This window comes from Patella vulgata, chromosome 9 (assembly GCF_932274485.2).
Source record: "Patella vulgata chromosome 9, xgPatVulg1.2, whole genome shotgun sequence".
Lineage (NCBI taxonomy): Eukaryota > Metazoa > Mollusca > Gastropoda > Patellidae > Patella > Patella vulgata.
In genome coordinates this window covers 34,534,030-34,553,184 of record NC_065887.2, presented here as the reverse complement: position 1 = coordinate 34,553,184, position 19,155 = coordinate 34,534,030, and the positions used below count along the sequence as shown (strand labels likewise).

The 19,155-nt window shown below is 34.7% G+C and overlaps 1 protein-coding gene across 1 annotated transcript; it reads left to right on the top strand.

The window, feature by feature from the left end:
- Positions 1-6,957: 6,957 nt before the first annotated feature.
- LOC126807797 (bax inhibitor 1) lies at positions 6,958-17,220 on the top strand. Its single transcript, XM_050532625.1, has 9 exons — positions 6,958-7,098; positions 9,326-9,434; positions 10,524-10,644; positions 10,952-11,000; positions 12,434-12,531; positions 13,594-13,673; positions 14,479-14,579; positions 15,473-15,542; positions 15,909-17,220. The coding sequence occupies exons 1-9, from the start codon at positions 7,046-7,048 to the stop codon at positions 15,936-15,938; spliced, it is 711 nt and encodes a 236-aa protein (XP_050388582.1). The 5' UTR covers positions 6,958-7,045; the 3' UTR covers positions 15,939-17,220.
- Positions 17,221-19,155: the final 1,935 nt, after the last annotated feature.

The window sequence follows — 19,155 nt, the reverse complement described above, 5'->3', positions numbered from 1 at the left end:
CGCAATGGAAAAAAAACAAGATTCGCAAAAAACACGACATTTAAAAACTCTTACGCCCTATTTGTTTAACAACACCCTTTTCTAGTTCTCTTCATTGTTATATCATTAAATCCAAAAAAATAATAAAAAAAAAAAAAAAAATAACACATGATTTCCTAACCTGTAAAACAATAGAATCGGAATTAATTATGTCATTGTTAATATGCTATATATGGTAGAATCCGCTAATTATATCTCGTTTTTATTTATTTATTAAGCCTAATTTTTTTACACCAATACGGTTTATATATTTTTTAAAACAACAAAAATAAAAAGGACGTGTCTCCATCAAGATTATGACCCAAACATAGTGAAAACGGAAAAACAATGATCAATGTACATACATGTATTATGCTTTAAATTAGCATGACAATAGAGCTGTCAAAAAAAAAATACTCGCTTTTCTTCCCTTTCAGGCTTTGTCCCCGATACTTCCATGATAGAGTTGGATCACAAACCAGGAGGTTTCGGCTTCGATACTGTATTGGTCAAAAACGCTCCTTGTGTTTTTTCAGCGTGGGTTTCCCTTGTCAGTGATGCAGGACGGAAAGCCTGGCAAGAAACAGCCTCTTCGGTTTGGATGGAACGAAAAACCGAGGTCCCGTGTACGTGCACACGTTGCCGTCATGCCATGCAGATTAAGGAGCCCTCGGCATGGCAGTTGGATGTTGTCGAATATTGGACAGAAGCGCCGCTGTCATGGCAGAATTTCTCACATTGCAAACTGCATGGTATGTACGTATTCATTAGCCAGGTAGAAAAGTGGGACGTTAAACCCCATTTCATTATCAAGATCTCCCCTGTACCGGTTTGGCACGGTTACTGATGAACACTATCAATTTTCAGCTTCCCGTGACTTTCCGTTCCGGAGTATTCCTCCCGTTGTCGAGAACCTTGTGAATGCGATAAGCTTTAGTTTAAATTAACAGATTGGCTTGTGAACGCGATAGAAGCTACAGTTTTTGACGGATTCTTTTCAAATTAGAGTGAAGCATCGTGTTCATGAAGGGGACGAACTATATCAATATTCAACGTTCCGCGCCCTTTCGTATCAGAGTAATCCCCCTTTTCCGAAAACTTGTGGTCATTAGTCTCGGTCACCCAGAACCTGATAGTCTCCAACGTACGGAGGGTCCGGGACCGTTGTCAATATTTGACGAAAAGTCCATTGCCCATGCATAACCGGGAGTTTGGTTTTTAATGTGGTTGATTATCCAGTATCTTTGGCCAAGTCAAGTAAGAGTTGTGCCCCTTCCCGCAATAAATCCAACAAGTCTTGCATTAAAATAAAAAAACATGAATCCTAACGACGAATTAGGATTAATTTAAAAAAAAACATGTATATGGCCCATGAAGAGAGAAATTTTACAATAAAAAAATTATGAGTGTTATAGATATTAAACTGGCAATGCAATCAAATGGATTTTTTGAAATGACATTTTTCATTAAACATTTGACATTTGACACATTGCATTTGACGTTTTACATTTAACTTTGCTCTTCGAGGTATTTTGACTATATCATTACCGGTATTAAGATTTTGTACATTGTACTTTTTACACGTAATCAATGGAAAGGACATTTTAGCAGGGAATTTAATATTGGCAGCGATACCCTTCCATATATGTACACCCTGTGTGTGTCTGGGGGTCTGGGGGTGGGGGAGGGGTGGGTGTGCGTGTGTGTGTGTGTGTGTGTGAGAGAGAGAGAGAGAGAGAACCAACGTTGAATCAGCACATTCACGAAATAATTCTAGGACTTATCCGCTTCCTTAATTAAATAGTAAGTTGGCTATTTGCACATAAAACAAATGCTATTTTATAATAGAGTAGGTGCTAGGTCAAGTTTCTTTTCAAACTTGCGTAAACTATGTTGGTAAGTGATCCAAAAATATGGATTTCTTAAGTTTTTCCTCTCTGGGGGTTAGCCGTCACGCATCACCGATTTGGCGCGAAATTCGACTTTAATTGAAATGCGACGCAAACATTTCATTCTTGGGGGATGGAGTCATCGAATACTAGAACCTAGTTTTAGTGTTCTTCAGAAGTGATAACTACCAACATCTATGCTTAAGAAGGCACTAGTACCACCTGGCACGGATCTCGTTTAATCGAACATTGTCGTAAACACCCAATTTGGATGTCAATTCATGGTCCACAACTACCCCACTAGCCAAACAAAATCGCTTAAAGGAGCTAAATCACTAAATGATACAAATGGGTCGCAAGGCATATAATAATGTAATATGAATGTATATAAAGTGATTTATATTCAATCGTTTCCCTTTTTATTCTAATTTCAAACCAGTTATGTTCGGCGAAATACGCGAGAAGTCTCAAACGAATGGCAATCTCTAGCGTCTGGTTATTCCAGTCTACACCGGTGGTATTTATTGTGCATTCTTTCCAGATACAATCTGATTAAAATACAGATCTACATTTCGTTTCGTTTTGTTTTATACTTTCGATGGGCTACACTGCCTAGTGTAGTAAAGACAAGTAAAACGAAATTTTGAACTATAAAAAACGAAACGAAATTGGATCTGTGTTTTAATCAGATTGTATCTGGAGAGAATGCGCAATAAATACTACCGATATAGACTGTGCCAAAGTGATGCGTCACGGTTAAACCCCAGGCCAAAAAAAAAAAAGAAATCCAATTAAGTTCCTGACAACAGGCTATCCAAATTTAGTTTACGCAAGTTTGGGCTGAAACCTGATACTTTACCGACCTCCCATACTGTTCCTTCTGTATTGGTTGACTTTGTATCCGGTTCTATTCCATTTTTGTTTTTAATTTACTTCCATATTTTTATATCAAAGGACAAATTATTGTAGACTGTTTATTTTAGTAAATGGTGTGACATTCCACAAATGTTACAGGACTGGGTGGGAACGAGAGTCTAACTCTCATTTTGTAAAGAGCGCTGTTTAAAATTCTTATTTTGAAATACCTCTAATAGTAAGTGCATAAGTGCGGGGACTGCACCACACACAAGCAATTACACAAGACAAATTTACGGACAAGCCACAATACGCAAAAATCACAAACAAACGTATCAGAACAGAGAACATAAAACTATAGAGCGGATTTTTCTGGACACGTATTCACTGAAACAGAAAGTTCTAGGTAGAATGCTGAACAACAATTGCGTTCATCTTCTCCGATTCCAATGCTTCACACCAAATTTGAAAATCAATAGGGATCACCTTTTAACATTCCTATTCCTTCACACTATGTTGGGAGAAAAATAAATTATATAGTTTACGGGGCTGGGGAGCGTGGCGTCACAAATGCTGAAAATCTATAGGGTTCTTCGTCTCATGGCGAAATTTGTAAAAGCTCAGTTAAATGGGCGTTATCAGGCGTTATGTAAGCTATATATAACGAGCTAGCAGTTCTCGCTATAATAGTTCAAAAGTAGATAATGAAAAGGGAATATGTTAAGAATTTCAGTCAAATTACTTCACTCTGAGCAGAGTTATCCTCGTTAGCCTTGATTATAATTGTTACCGTTACTTAATAAACAGTCCCGATTATCCATTTTTACGGTATATCATCAACCGCAAAACGTATTTAAATCTATTTGAAAATCTAGACTATACGATGGCATTGAGAGTTGATTACGGTCTTGGTATGTTAATTAATGTCTAATTAATAATTTATATAACATTAAGGCCTAACGAAAGACTTGCAAAATGAGAAAATTGGCTCTTTGTAGCACCATGGGTCGCCTGTCAGACGTGGAAAGCGGCCCGCGTACTAATACCGATCGCCACATCCTACGTATGACACATGCATCTTTTCTTACTACGACGTACATATCTTAGTAGCCTTGTGATCGTCTCGTATTTTCACCTGCCGTCTTTGTTTCCACTTCACGTTGTGTATTTACTTCTTTTTATCTATCTCAGTTAAGACGTTTGTCTTCTCAGTTAAGACGTTTGTCTTCTCGGTAGTTAAGACGTTTGTCTTACCAGGAATAACAATGCAGCAGTCCGTTTTTACATTTTATATATCATAGCTGGATACATAGATACAAGCATAGTAGATTACAATACTTAGGTCATTCTCTCAAACCCCATCCAGTCAGACTCGCTGATAGAAATTGCTACATCTTTTTTCTTCTAGAATCAAGCTGTTGTCTGACCAGTGCTCACAAATATGATTGTTTTGTAGCTTTGGGTTTTGGACCTTCAATTATCTAATTGGTGAAATATGATGTAAATAATTATGGAGATTGGTTAATTAAGCCAAATGATGCAATAGTACTTTTCCGAACACGTCGTGTTAACCATGATATTCTCATTCCCACGGAACCAGCTAATGTTGACTAAATTATACTCTTTTTTATATAACAATCTGTCACTCATTCACTCAGTTTGATGTAAGTGCATATTAGAAAATATTAATATAATGCTAATAACTAAAAGAGCAAAAATTCTAGCAGTAGTCTTACATGATCTTGCATAACGCCTGTTTAAAGACATTATTCTCTATCGTGTTCACAAGTCAATTATTGACGGGCTAACGGACATTGTGACGCCATAGAGCAGGACCTGTGAGAGGCGTGGATAGGTGGGACCTTGAGGGGTCTAGAGGTATGCCGAGTAATGTTTTAAAAAATATATTTGTGTAGGTATAAATTAATAAAAACAAGCCAACAGTGAGGCTGATGTCCCCCGCCGAAATCCCCAAATAAATAGCTTGTCCCAAAGCAGGAAATTGCTTATCTTTGCTTAGCTTTAGCTCGATATGTTAATCATTGAACTCAGTCAAGACGATCATCTACATCAAGTTTAAACATTCTACCTCAATTAGAGGAAGAGTTGTTATGTTCCAAAGTCGTGACCAATCAAAATGCGTATTGCTCGTTAGCCTAAGCAGACAATTCTCATCATCGAACTTAGTCAAGGTATTGATGTAATGAAACTATACACCAAGTGTCATCACTCTCACTTAATGAGAACTAAAGTTATCGTGTACCAAAGCATCGACCAATCAAATTGCTTATCTCTGCTTATCCTAAGCAGAAAATGCTGATCTTCGCACTCCATCAAGGCATTGACCTCATAAACCCCCACACCAAGTTTGAACATTCAAGCTTAATTAGAAGGTGAGTTATTGTGTTCCAAACTCTCGGCCAATCAAATTGCTTATCGCTCTGCTTACCCTGAGCAGAAAATGCTCATCATCGAACTTAGTCAAGATATTGATGTAATGAAACTATACACCAAGTTTCATCACTCTCACTTAATTTGGAACTAAAGTTATCGTGTCCCAAAGCATCAACCAATCAAATTGCTTATCTTTGCTTACCCTACGCAGAAAATGCTTATCTTCACACTCCATCAAGGCATTGACCTAATAAACACCTACACCAAGTTTGAACATTCTAGCTCGATTAGAAGGAGGGTTATTGTGTTCCAAAGTCTCGGCCAATCAAATTGCTTATCGCTCTGCTTACCCTGAGCAGAAAATGTCCATTATCGAACTTGGTCAAGGTATTGATGTAATGAAACTATACACCAAGTTTCATCTCTCTCACTTAATTAGAACTAATGTTATCGTGTCCCAAAGCATCAACCAATCAAATTGCTTATCTCTGCTTACCCTAAGCCGAAAATGCTCATCTTCGAACTCCACCAAGGCATTGACCTAATAAACACCTACACCAAGTTTGAACATTCTAGCTCAATTAGAAGGAGAGTTATTGTGTCCCAAAAAGTGTGACGGACAGACAGACGGACGGACGGACAGACAGACGGCCGAACCCATTTTAATAGTCCCCTGCTTTCTTCGAATGGCGGGGGACAATAAATATACTGGTACTTGATCGTTAAGTAGAAGAAAACCGATGACTTTTCTAAATGATTGTACCTAGTGGCGTGGGTAGGATTGGAAAAATTGTTGAATTTAAAACTGTAAACCACCTGTCCGGGCCTTCATGCTGTGAGACCCCAGTCCGTCCTCGTTCCGTTTGAGGCTCTCATAGTCAAGGTATCGGAGCCCGGGCAGGTAATCGCGGCGGGGCCTCCGGACGCTATGATGGCGAGCGCGCCAGTGTCGCGGGTTGCAACCAGTGTTAAGGCAATCGCATGACCTAATTGTGAGCTTGAAATTATAGTTGGTTAAAATTATGAGCGTAACTTTTTGAATGTCCTTTTCCAGCCACCGTAGGATTATGTCAAAAATGTCAATTTTTTTCCGATTATCTCCCTTTTCAAAACCAGGTCGGATTTCCAACTTCTTTAATTTTATCTTATTGCCAACAGGAGTCGTCTCTTTTTTAGAGTAATCCAATGAAGTTAAAATTCACCGAAAGTGACACCATTTCTGAATTTGGCGATCTAGCTGTATAATATTACGACGCTCACAATTCAGAAAATTTCTGAATTTGGCGGTCTGTACAATTTATATGCACAGATGTCACAATTCCGGAAATTTCTGAATTTGGCGATCGTTAACGAAGCTCACAATTCAAAAAATTTCTGAATTTGGCGATCTGTATAGTATAATGTGCGCACATGACAATTCAGAAAATTGTGAGCTTCTTATTAGGCCTATACCGATCGCCAAATTCAGAAATTTTTCTGAATTGTCAGCATCGTATATTAATTATACAGATCGCCAAATTCAGAAATTTTCTGAATAGGCAGCCTTATATACGTACAGATCGCCAAATTCCGAAAATTTCCTTGTACTTTTGTACCACCGGTAAGTTTTTATCACTCAGTACAGATAATTATAAATTATGTAAAAATTACTGACGGACCGACGGACATTGTGACGTCATAAAGCCGACGGCATATAGCCTATAGATAAGCGCCCCATACTATATTATGTAAGAAATGAATGATCCAAATTGTCTGCTGCAACACGGTTTAGATATTTCTATTCGCGTTGACCTTCCCACATTTATTTATTACACGTGGCACTTTGACAGCAACCGGTTGTCAATTTAAGGGGACACAACTCCATTTAGAAAATTAGTGAAGAAAACAAAATGGCGACTAGGAACGAGTTTCTACCAGAGGCCCTCTTCAAATTTGATAATTTGTAAGTAAATATGTTTGATTTTGTTGAATGATTTATTCCATAGAAAGCCCAAAGATAATCGGTTTCTAAAATTTAAAATCTGAAACGTTTTTGTAATGTTTAAATAGATAATTTTATATGGAAAATACATCAACCCGGAAATATTTACAATACATGATTTGTATGTCACTAGTTGTAGTCCGTCGAAGTAGAATTGTTGTTCTCCAGAAAGATCTATTTTGTAATATCAACTACGTGTACTTTCAAACGATCTATTTTAAGAATAAATGATAATAACTATATTGTTATGGTAACCTTTAAATAATACTTTTATTTGTTGCACGAGTACCGTAGGTCTAAAGAAAAACAGTTCTTTACTTTTCGTCTCATCCATGACCCATGCTATAAATAAGATAAGATAAGGCACGACTTTTACTTTTAAACATTTATTTAAAGTCATTTTTTTTTTAAAATTGGTTTTACATAATTAATTTATTACTTCAATTTTTTTTCTTTATTTTGTCAATTTTATATTGACTAGATCTAACAATAACATGCTGTCATATTTTTGAATTTATAAACCCATCTTTCTTGAGTTCAATACATGTAGTTCTGTTCTCGATTGAATCTAATAAAATACGAAATCTCAGTTATTTTTAAATTTATACTTTATACCTTTTCTTTGGTCTACACAATGGCTTGTGTTGTTGGCCACCTTGATTATATCTAGGACTCAGGAGGCTACTAATGGTTTGCCCATATCTAAACTTAATCATGTCTTATTAAAATAAATTTCTCAAAGTGTTTGGTCTAAATTATGCAGTTTTATTACATGAGCACTTGGAACATCTATTTGATCTGCTTTGGCAAAAATATTTTGATGCCGGTATTTGCTGGGTTTTTGTTGTGGTTAATTTTGAGTGCGCTTTTTGAAAATAATAAGACAGAGAGCAGAGATTTCTTAGAAAAGTAATAAGCTTATGTTCTATTTATAGATCGTATTGATTCATGATTATAAATTATTGACAATGTACATTTTGTCACAGTTTGACTAATAGGTCATATGATGAGAAACTGTGAGGTGAATCCATTACTGATTACACTTTATTGATTTTCTAGTATGTATTAAAATAACAATGTATACGTAATTATCCAAGTTAATTGAGGAGACCACATCAATTAGTTTCAGTGAAATTAAACTTGCTATTAGTGTTTACAATTTTGTACCTTTTCGAAATTCTTAGTTTAACCCACCATATTTGGTAATTAAAGAGGGGTTTCCAATTATTTTATTTTGTTTAGTAGTTTCCAAGATACATTTCCTTTTCTTGTTCTCTTTAATTTTGGTTCATTTTTTAAAATGTGATAATCACAATTTTCAAACCAATAACACAGCCGATAGATCTTTTACAAATAATGTTCATATGAGGGGTATTCAAAATCATTTTGCGTTTTAAACAAAAAGACTTAGAACTTTTATCAAAATTCGAATGTTACTGTTGGTTACATAGAGAATCTCCTACAAGTCTTTTTTTTTTTTTTTTATATAAACACAAGTTGATAATGTAAAAAAGAACAAGGTTTTTCTGAGTTATTTATTACTTTATCGATGAGTGTTGATATTTTTTTTATATAAAAAAAGACTTTAGTTATCTCCCAACTGTTGCCATCCCTTTTAATTGACCAATCAAATTTATGTAGAATATGAAACATACATGTACACTGTATAGCCAAAACGTAATATATGTACGTTCAAAATTTTAACCGATATAGATTGCCGGTGAACGTTGAATTATTATACATGTACCAGTACACGTTTTCACGGCAGCATTAAAATTTATTGTAGCCAATATTAGTTTGACCCTAGCTTCCTCGCTGATGATTAACATACATATATTCAACTTAAATAAAGTACATTTTTCTTCAACATGCTAGAATCAGGACCATATTGGCGCGCAAGTGATTCACAGTGTTTCACCACGAAACTCTGTGATTTGGCGCGCTAGCGATTCGCTAAGGATGTCCCGTGGAACTTGGTGTTTTTCCGCCGTTTTGTCTGAAACTCTAGCCGTGTACTGTATCACACAAGCTATATCCACTGTAGAATGTGTTATTGGGAGATAAAGGTTATTTTCATGTCCCTTAGTAGAATAAAACAGATTATTTTCTATCTTTTTTGTCTATTGTGGTATGAATTAATAATTGTATGTGAAGATATAAAGTAAGATGATGATTTGGTGTTTTTCAGGGAAGGTTATGTACAGAAACATTTAAAGAATGTGTATGGATGTTTGGGTATTGGTATGTTGTCTGCAGCAGTTGGTGCCTATATTCATGTATTCACCAACTTAATGCAGGTTAGTTTCAATTGTTTCTTCAATTAAAGTACCTTTTGATGACTTTAATGCACCAAGTTGTGGGGATTACTAGTGTTTAGATAGTACTTTTGTTGACACAAGATTTTTGTGTGTTGTCTAAAATTGCCTGCCTAAATAACGATAAGAGTTATGTCCCTTTATTTTCGATAAAAATGTCCGACAAGAAATTTTTTATTCATAATAACACAACTTTATGGATTTACTACTTCGTGGTTTAGTACATGCAATGTTTCTAAATGTCATTTAAGGATATTAAGAAAAATTTTGAAATCCCATTACTGCTTTAGCTTTAGATGATGAAAAAAATAAAAATACTGTGGTTAAATCATCTAAGTCAAGCAGATGACATCTAACTTAGATGCCATCTGCTTGACTGAGATGTTCATGAAAGAAAATGAGTTATTCTGCAATTCTTGACTTACCTGTAGCTTACTACTCGACGCATTACCCCAAGATCATACTAGAAAACTTAAAGATACATTATGGGAGATTTTTATAGAGAGTTGGCCATTCTTGCTATAACAGTTCAAAAGTAGATGATGAAAGAAGAATATATTGAAAAATTCAGTCAAATTACTTTATTCTGAACATAGTTATCATCGTTGTAATATTTGCCTAGAAATGGTAGCGAAATGTGTATTCACCTTCGCCGATCGTTTGATTGACAGGCGTTAACTCCACCTACATATCTCGATTATCAAGTAAAGTTTTCAATGGCATACGGAAACGCTTTACAGCGGCCTCGCTAAGTGCACTCTATCATTTAGCCTCGATCTTACTGACGTATTTTCATCAGGTTACTCCTTATTTGATTTAATCAATTAGTGAAATCCTATTTAAATCCGAGCTGTAGCCGAGCCACCCGTGGGTCTACAGAGTTGATTTTAGTCTTGTTTTTTAAATAAAGATCTAATTTATAATTTCTATAACATCTGAAGCCTAAATTAAGACTTGCAATAATCAGATTTAGCTCTTGCATAATGCATGTTTAAATATACATGTACCTAGAACATATTTCACTCATGGTTTTGAACAAATTTAATAGAAAATATTTTTTGATTATTTTAGGCTGGTCTGTTGACAGCTATTGGATCCATTGGTTTAATGATATGGTTGGCCTCCATTCATCACAGTAAAGAAACACAGGGAAAGAGAATTGCTATCTTTGGTGGTTTCACCTTCTTATCAGGTATTGTATTAGAACAAAAAAAAATCAAAAATTTGTTGGGGTCTATGTTAACATCTTGAAAACAAAAACCTTATTTTCACTGGGGCCCCCCCCCTATAAAGTTTAGTTTTCATTTTTACACAACCAAAATATTTATTGGATTAACCACATCTTGGATTAAGACCACCCGTCTTCTGTGGACAAGTTCAAGTCTGGATTGAGTAAGATTAGGCTCGTTCATGGAAACTACTGGAATATAGTAGGCACTTGCAGCTCAGGTGTGACTACCATTCAGTTAGTAATAAATATTTATGCTTTTATATTTTAGGAATTTCTCTAGGCCCACTTCTTGATATGGCCATCATGATTGACCCAAGGTAAGTGAATATTATTTTACCAACAATGTAAACAAAACTATTGGAAATTAGTCATTGGAGATTCTGCATTGACCAAACCATTTTTTTTATTTTTATACGCCCACAAATTGAAATATGGTCGTATATTGTTGTTGCCCCCGTCCGTCAGTCCGTCCGTCGATCCGGCATCCACAATTGCTTGTGGACGCTCTATAGGCTAAAGTTAATATCCGATTGACTTGAAATTTATACACGTGTTTAAGGTCATGAGACGAAGAAGCCTAATGATTTTCAGTGATTTTCGATAATTACTGTCCGAGTTATGGCCCTTGATCACTTCAAAAAATCTTGTGGACGCTCTAGAGGTCAAAGTTAATATCCGATTGACTTTAAATTTATATACAGTGTTTAAGGTCATGAGACGAAGAAGCTTATTGATTTTCAACGATTTTTAATAATTATGGCCAGAGTTATGGCCCTTGATCACTTCAAAAATCTTGTGGACACTTTAGAGGTCAAAGTGAATATCCGATTGACTTTAAATTTATACACATTATTCAAGGTCATGAGACGAAGAAGCCTATTGATTTTCAGCGATTTCTGATAATTACTGCCAGAGTTATGGCCCTTGATCACTTTGAAAAATCTTGTGGACGCTCTAGAGTCTAAAGTTAATATCCGATTGGCTTTAAATTGATACACAGTGTTTAAGGTCATGAGACGAAGAAGCCTATTGATTTTCAGCGATTTCCGATAATTTTTGCCAGAGTTATGACCCTTGATCACTTTGAAAATTCTTGTGGACGCTCTACAGGCTAAAGTTAATATCCGATTGACTTTATATACAGTGTTGAAGACCATGAAACGAAAAAGCCTATTGATTTTCAGCGATTTCCGATATTTTTTGCCAGAGTTATGGCCCTTGATCACTTTGAAAAATCTCGTGGACACTCTAGAGGCTAAAGTTAATATCAGATTGACTTTAAATTTATACACAGTGTTTAAGGTCTTGAGACGAACAAGTATATTGATTTTCAATAAATCTTTACGACTTGAACAGCTAAATCCACTATGTTAAAAGTTTTGTATACTAAACATTAGCATGGGGCAGAATTTTATAAAAACCAAACAAATTCTAATGGTTTTCTGATAATTACTTGATGAGTTGTTACTCTTAATCAGATTTTAATGTATTATAAATGTTTTATTATCGAAAAAAGTAAAAATATGCGACAACTCTTGTTGACTGCCCAGACGATTTAGCTGCTGTGGGCGTATGTTTCGTTGCCTGGCAACCTATCTTTGTTAAAGGAGAAAAAAAACAAATCTGTCTTGTCAATTAAGTTATAACATTGCATGCGTTATTCTGAATACGGCATGTAATGTTATTTTTAAAAATCATTTTTTTTTATGTACCCACATTAATTGTGTATTAATTTCTTAAATTATTTCAGCATCATTCCAACTGCTCTGTTAGGTACCGCTGTTGTATTCATCAGCTTTACATTAGCAGCTCTCTATAATACCAACAGAACTTTCCTGTATCTTGGAGGTAAGTAGTGTTACATAATCACCTGTCAAAATCATTGATTGACAGGTAGATGGGTAATCAACAAGATGATGATTGATGAGATGATGTAATTAGGCTGGTTTTAAATTAAAGTGACAAAATGTAACATCATCTGGTGTTAAAATTTTGAAATGAAGAATGTTTCAAGTGTTAGATCAATCTCAAGTATTGACATGATTGATAATTTAAACATACATTATGAGAGATTAGATACATTATAACATCATCTGGTGTTAAAATTTTGAAATGAAGAATGTTTCAAGTGTTAGATCAATCTCAAGTATTGACATGATTGATAATTTAAACATACATTATGAGAGATTAGATAAAGAGCTGGCAGTTCTCACTATAATAGTTAAAAACTAGATTATGTAAAGGGAATTTGCTGAAAATTTCAGTCAAATTGATTCACTCTGAACCAAGATTTTAGCAATTGAATTTTCGGCCTAGCCCCAATCATCATTACTAAAGTCGGTATGATAAAAAACATAGTCTTGATTATCCATTTCATGATTAAATCATGAATAGAAGTCGAACACTACGAACAGCAAATCAGAACCTAATCCAATAAACATCACAGGCTAGCGATGACATCGAGACTTGATTATGGTCTGGATAAGTTAATTAATGTCTAATTAATAATTTAGATAACATTTCAGACCTTAAGAAAGACCTGCAATAGGCAGATTTAGCTCTTGCATAATGTATGTTTAATTGTTTGTTAAAAATGTCTTGGTCCAACCCTGGCAATCATGACAAAAATAGATTTGTCTCCCCTTTTGCATAGTCAGTTTCTTTTTTAAAATCCATATTATTTTGTTGAAATATAAAAAAAAAAATATTTTCGTTTTTTGGGGACGGTATGGCGTCTAGGTTGACTCCGTTTCAGGGTCTGAATTTCAATATGTATCCATCCACATAAAGATTGCTGTGCATCGTTCGATTCATGAGAATCCATATAACTGTTCTAAAATTATAAATTTATCCAGCAAGATGTTGTATAAGTAATTAGTATTACTTACATGTATATGTTTGTTTTTACAGGATTTATTATGTCTGGGTTGTCATTTCTACTGTTACTGTCTATTGGTAACTTGTTCTTCAGATCACAGTTGATCTTTGATGTAAGTCATAATACAATCCTAATTATTTACACAAATTACATTCTTAACGTCTTTCTTAGTCAAAAATAATATGCAGTTGATATAACATCAGTCTCTAGTTTAATGAATTCAGCCAGCAATACTTACTAAGACACATAATAATGGGGTATTTATGTATTAAATTTGGGTTTTAAGGAACTATCTCAGATGTATTTATGTGAATCAAATTAGTAAGTTCTGTGTGGAAAATTTTATCCAAGGTCCTGTACAAGTATGTAAAGCATTGTGGTACTTCATCACAGTTTCCTTATGTGGTTGGCGACAAGTCCCTAGATACTCATAATGGTAATTGATTGTCACTTAAACAATTTTACAAACAAATCTAGCTATCATTTCTGAATAGCTCAATATTTTTAGCTGAAACTTCAAGACAATCTGCGTTGGCTAGTTCCTTATATTTAATTGTTTGGTTTGCATATTTGAGCCAAGTTTTACTGGAAATCTGCAACGGCCCCTTTAATTTCGTTCAGTTGGTGTGAATGGAACTTTTGCATTGAAATTTATGTCCTGCCGTAAGCCTAACAATTTCACTAGTGTAGGAAGTGATTGGCTCCATTACCATAGATGTTGCTGTAGTCATGGAGATACCAGACAATTGAAACATGTCTGGCAGTCAATATTCATTACATGAATATAATTGGCTAATTAAGCCCAGTTTTATACTAAAGAATGATATAATTTTTCACCATAGTCTGGACTAGATCATTGCCAATGATGTCCAGTGTACTTTAGGGCATTATTTAAAAGTTTATTTTAATTTTTGTAGATTAATTTGTATGGTGGACTTGTCATCTTCTGTGCCTTTGTTCTTTATGACACTCAACTTATTGTTGAAAAACGCAGACGTGGTGATGATGACTTTGTATGGTATGTAATTGTAAAGCTTTAATTTTCCATCATCATACATGGGATTGGTCCAAAGCATAACACATTATCTTCAAACAGAATATTTGTATTGATAAACATTTTCTCAAGGCTGAATTTTCAGTATTTGTGATTCTACATTAATTAAAACTATATTAAAGTTTCTATAACCACTGGATATGCAATATCACCCAAGGTGGAAGTAGATGTTAAGCCCGACACCCCCGCCCGAACTTACTGCAAAAATATTGGATTCCCTGAAAAACACTGATAAGGCGTGCACAGGACCAAATGTAAGAGGATAACTAACTGGCAGTCTGTCCATTTGTTGTCTGCTTGAATGATATTGGGGCACTTGGTTTTGTTAATCAAATGGTTAGCTAGGGGTTGTGAGAACAGTTAGAGACTGCAGACTTTGCTATTAAACTTTGGAAAAAGAAGTTGGCAGAGAATAATCCAAGAATTTACTTAAGCTTCGATATTTTTGGTAGCCTAAATGGACAACGTAACTTCCACTCCATCAAGTCACATTACAAATAAGGTTGTTTAAAATAAAATTTTACATCTTAAAGTAGTTTTCTTCTGATTTAAATGTTTTGGGAGGGATTTCAAGGCAACTTTTGATAGATAAATAAGTTTGAATATGTTTTTAGTCCAAATGTATCATCAAATCACACAGTTTGTATGCTATGTGGGAAGGCATCTTTCATAAAATTCTTACGAAATAACTATTGATTGATAGATAGTGTAATAATATGACCATCAGTCAGGTCTGGGTATCGATAGTGATTTACCCAGACAAACTTGCAACGATGAAGAGTAACACAAAACACATCACAAACAAGTAATAAACCAACAGATAAAATGGTGTTTATTGTTGTATGTTATTATTTCAGGCACTCAGTTGATCTGTTCATTGATTTTATCCAGATTTTCAGAAGACTTCTTATCATCCTCTCTAGAAAGGTAATACGTCACATAATAGTCATTAAATAATCATTTCCTCTGGAATGTACACCGCACATTAAATATTCATTTGCTCTTTAAAGGTAACGTACATTAGACAATCAATTTGGTAATCAAAGTTAAAGCCATTATTTCAATTACCTATAGAAGTTGTGATGGATGTTCACATAATAGGATAGGCTTACTGTTTTGGACATTTTCTTGTTATTTCGAGACTTGTGCTTTCAAAGAAACGAATAATGCAGCTGACAATTTGAATAAGATGCTACAAGTTTTTTTTAACTAAGTCCAATCTTAAAAAATCTCTAAACCTAGGAAGTCATTTGATAAATCTGAAAATGAGTTTTATTTATTATTTATTTCCAGGAAGATGACAAGAAAAAAAGGAGAAATTAAATTCCTTTTCTGTAGCTGATTTTTATGTTGGTAGATAAACTATTAAAAAAAAGGTAAAAACAACGGACTTCACACCACAGAAGAACATCAACTTATTGTTGAAAATGCTCTAAGGACTGATTTTAGATTTATCTACCAACTTAAAATTGTCTTGGACTTGATAGCCTTTCATTGTAATCAAAAGGAAGGCTGCATTTTTTCTCTTTCAAGTTTTATGTGGACAGTTATTTTTTCATAATTGATATTTGTACTAAATTTGAAAAAATTTTATTAAGATTTCCAACATTACCCTATTATTTTTTTTTTTTGTTTTTTTGAAAAAAAAAAAAAATCAGTCTTTAATTGCAAAACTGATGAAAATTTGATAAAATATTTGTGAAAGAGCTTTCACTGATTAATGTCCACTATTTTGTTATAATATTTTGATTTATTTTACTGTATGGTTTTTAAATGTAACCCTTAACCATGAATTATATGCTAATAGATAACACTAGTTGATATTTATATCTGAGAATCTTAACTTAACTTTAACATTTGACCAGTAGAATGGGATATATTAGGTAGTATTGTTGAATTTTTAAAAAATATTATGCAGCGATTCTGAAACTAAAATAGTCTGTAGTAAGGAAACACTAATTATTTGGAGCTATATTCAAAAATATGGAAACTAAAATATCATAATAATGCAATCTTTCATTGGTCAAACCCTCTAATTTGTATTATTATTTTAAGGCTCTGCCAATGAAAAGGTTGTGTTCTTAAAAATATTTTAGAAGAAGTTTTTATGAATAAGAATACAGAAAAATATTATACAATTCAACTGCATGGAATAAAGTTGTCTTTGTCAACCAGAAAGTAATGTACTTGTATCATGACCATAATATTAACCGATTTTTACCTTGAAATTGAGTGCGCATACTAAACAAGTCTAATCTTACAGATGTGTTTTCACAAGATTTAGGATTGGTGTTTTGAAAACTCCTCAGATTTTAAGATTAGATAACACAAAACTTTAGCTTAATTGTGGTTCTTACAATTTAATATATTCTGCTAAACTTTCATTTTTCAAATAAAGGTTTATTGATATTGATATTTTATAAGTAAAATAAAACATTTTTACCAAATTTGAAATTTTTGATGCTAATGGCGCCTTGCTTAGACGGTGTAGTTGTAAGTGTCAATTTGAAATTCAATTAATTTATATATGTCTGTGATTTATGTTATTGTTTTTGTGTGTAACTCTTATTGTCCTTGATTAAAGAAGTAAATATATAATTTTCAAGCATTTGTTTTTTTCTGTCATTCTATCAGTTAAATCGGGTGGTTGGGTAGCCAGTTGGTTTAAAACATGCGCTATAGATCATAAGGTCTGTCATTGAGTCAAGAAATGTGGTTTCGAGACCACACTTTAACATGACAAAGAGTAGGGTCGCCTGTCCAACTTCATGGGGTTTCTCTGTGTCCTTCTGTGTCCTCCCACGGCTAAAGACCTCTAAGCGCAAGTTTGTGTTGAGTGGAGGTTAAACCCCATTCCTCGCTTTCTCTCACCAGACCAATCCATAAAGAAAATATTAGCTGCCCATTAACATTTAAGCTATTGTCTCTTTAGTACCTCTCCCCTTAATCTTTTAGACAATACCACAGATTTAGGGATAACCACTGTATTATAGAGAACAAAAATAGTGCAGTATTGTAGTTATTACATTTCTTACTTCCAGTAATCTATTGATTTTTTTTTATAAACAATATTTTATTTAATTTTAGGATTGGGAAACAGGCAAAACCTACATAATCCCTCTCTAGGGTGGTTAACAATTTAAGTAGAATTTACATGGACACTATCCCATGTGGGCATATTAGGAAATGAGTCTGCAAACTATCTTGCACGCAACGGACTCTGCAAGATCGAAGCCTTAAAACATAACGTCCAGGAATTTAATAGCATTGCTAAAACTAAAACTAAATCAGAATAGAAAAATCTGTTGGCCAGAGCAAATACCTTTAACTTCAAATTAAATAACAATCTAGTTGTATAAAAGGAGGTCAATCACCCGTCGTGTAAAATTTGTGCGTTAATCCCGGGGCCTATTTTAAGGTTTTATTGGCGAAACACAGTTTCCGGTGTTTTGGAGTTCCGTGAAAATTGCCAGAATTTGACTACACTCTTATAACCAAAATATAACAGAATTAACATATTTATATTTATAACCGCGTGTCAGTGTCATTAACAGTCCAAAGTCGACACAAAGGCAAACAAACCTTCACTGTCACCTGTACCTATATAACGATGTTCTGCTCTGAAATTTTCTGAGAATAAAATATTGTTTATTATAGAAATGTTCTGATATGAAATTTTCGTGCTTTAGGTGGCGGTGGGAATAAGTTGACAATACAAAACTTTCGAAACAGAAATCGAAAGTAGTCGATGGTCATAATTATAGCTAAATTTCCCCATACAATCTGGCGAGTTTCACAAGGCTACATAGCAATTATTTAAACCTCGGATTTCAGATTTTCAAAGCACGGATTTTGTTATCCAGAGGCACGTTCATGCCTGTAGACACGTTAAAATAGACCCTGGGTTAATCACATGGCTGAGAACCAAAGATGTAATAATCGACCATAACTATAATAAACCAATGAAAGTGTGATTGCGGCCACATTTTAACCGTTAATCATGTCGTCACTGTGTGCAATAAACTGGAAGAGTAAAGACTCCCTGTAAAAATCCAATGGATGATGTCGAACTTCAATATTCCCTCCAAAATTTACTTACCCCCACTCCACCAGGGCCGTATATAGCATTTTAAAAGTGGGGGTGCAGTAGAGTGGTGGGGGGGGGGGGCGCCGATATAATGCCCGAGTTACTGAGCGCGGAGCGGCGACCGGCGATAGCGGGAGCCCGCGAGCGCCACGATCGCGCAGCGGTGTGTGTGTGTGTGTCCCCGAAAATTTTAAAAATTAGGCTGCCGCAAACGCGTTTTCCAAACGAGTGGCGCCCCATAGCCTCCACATAAGTGATATAGGAAAGTTTGGATTAGGGCAAATGAATCAGGTGGGTGCCATTGGATTAGGGCAAACGAATCAGGTGGGTGCCATTAAAACCGACCGACTCATCAGTGCCTTAAGAGCATCACTGTGTGATTATAATCAAGTGTATTGTTTTATAATTGAAAGGTTGTCAATTTTTTTGAGGGGGCGCCATTTCACGGGCGCC

Excerpts from the sequence above, each read along its gene's own strand:
- LOC126807797 (XM_050532625.1), top strand. The coding sequence starts at position 7,046 with ATGGCGACTAGGAACGAGTTTCTACCAGAGGCCCTCTTCAAATTTGAT. Across the intron at positions 10,645-10,951 it reads TGGTTTCACCTTCTTATCAG|GAATTTCTCTAGGCCCACTT; the intron begins GTATTGTATTAG and ends TTTATATTTTAG. Across the intron at positions 11,001-12,433 it reads GCCATCATGATTGACCCAAG|CATCATTCCAACTGCTCTGT; the intron begins GTAAGTGAATAT and ends AAATTATTTCAG.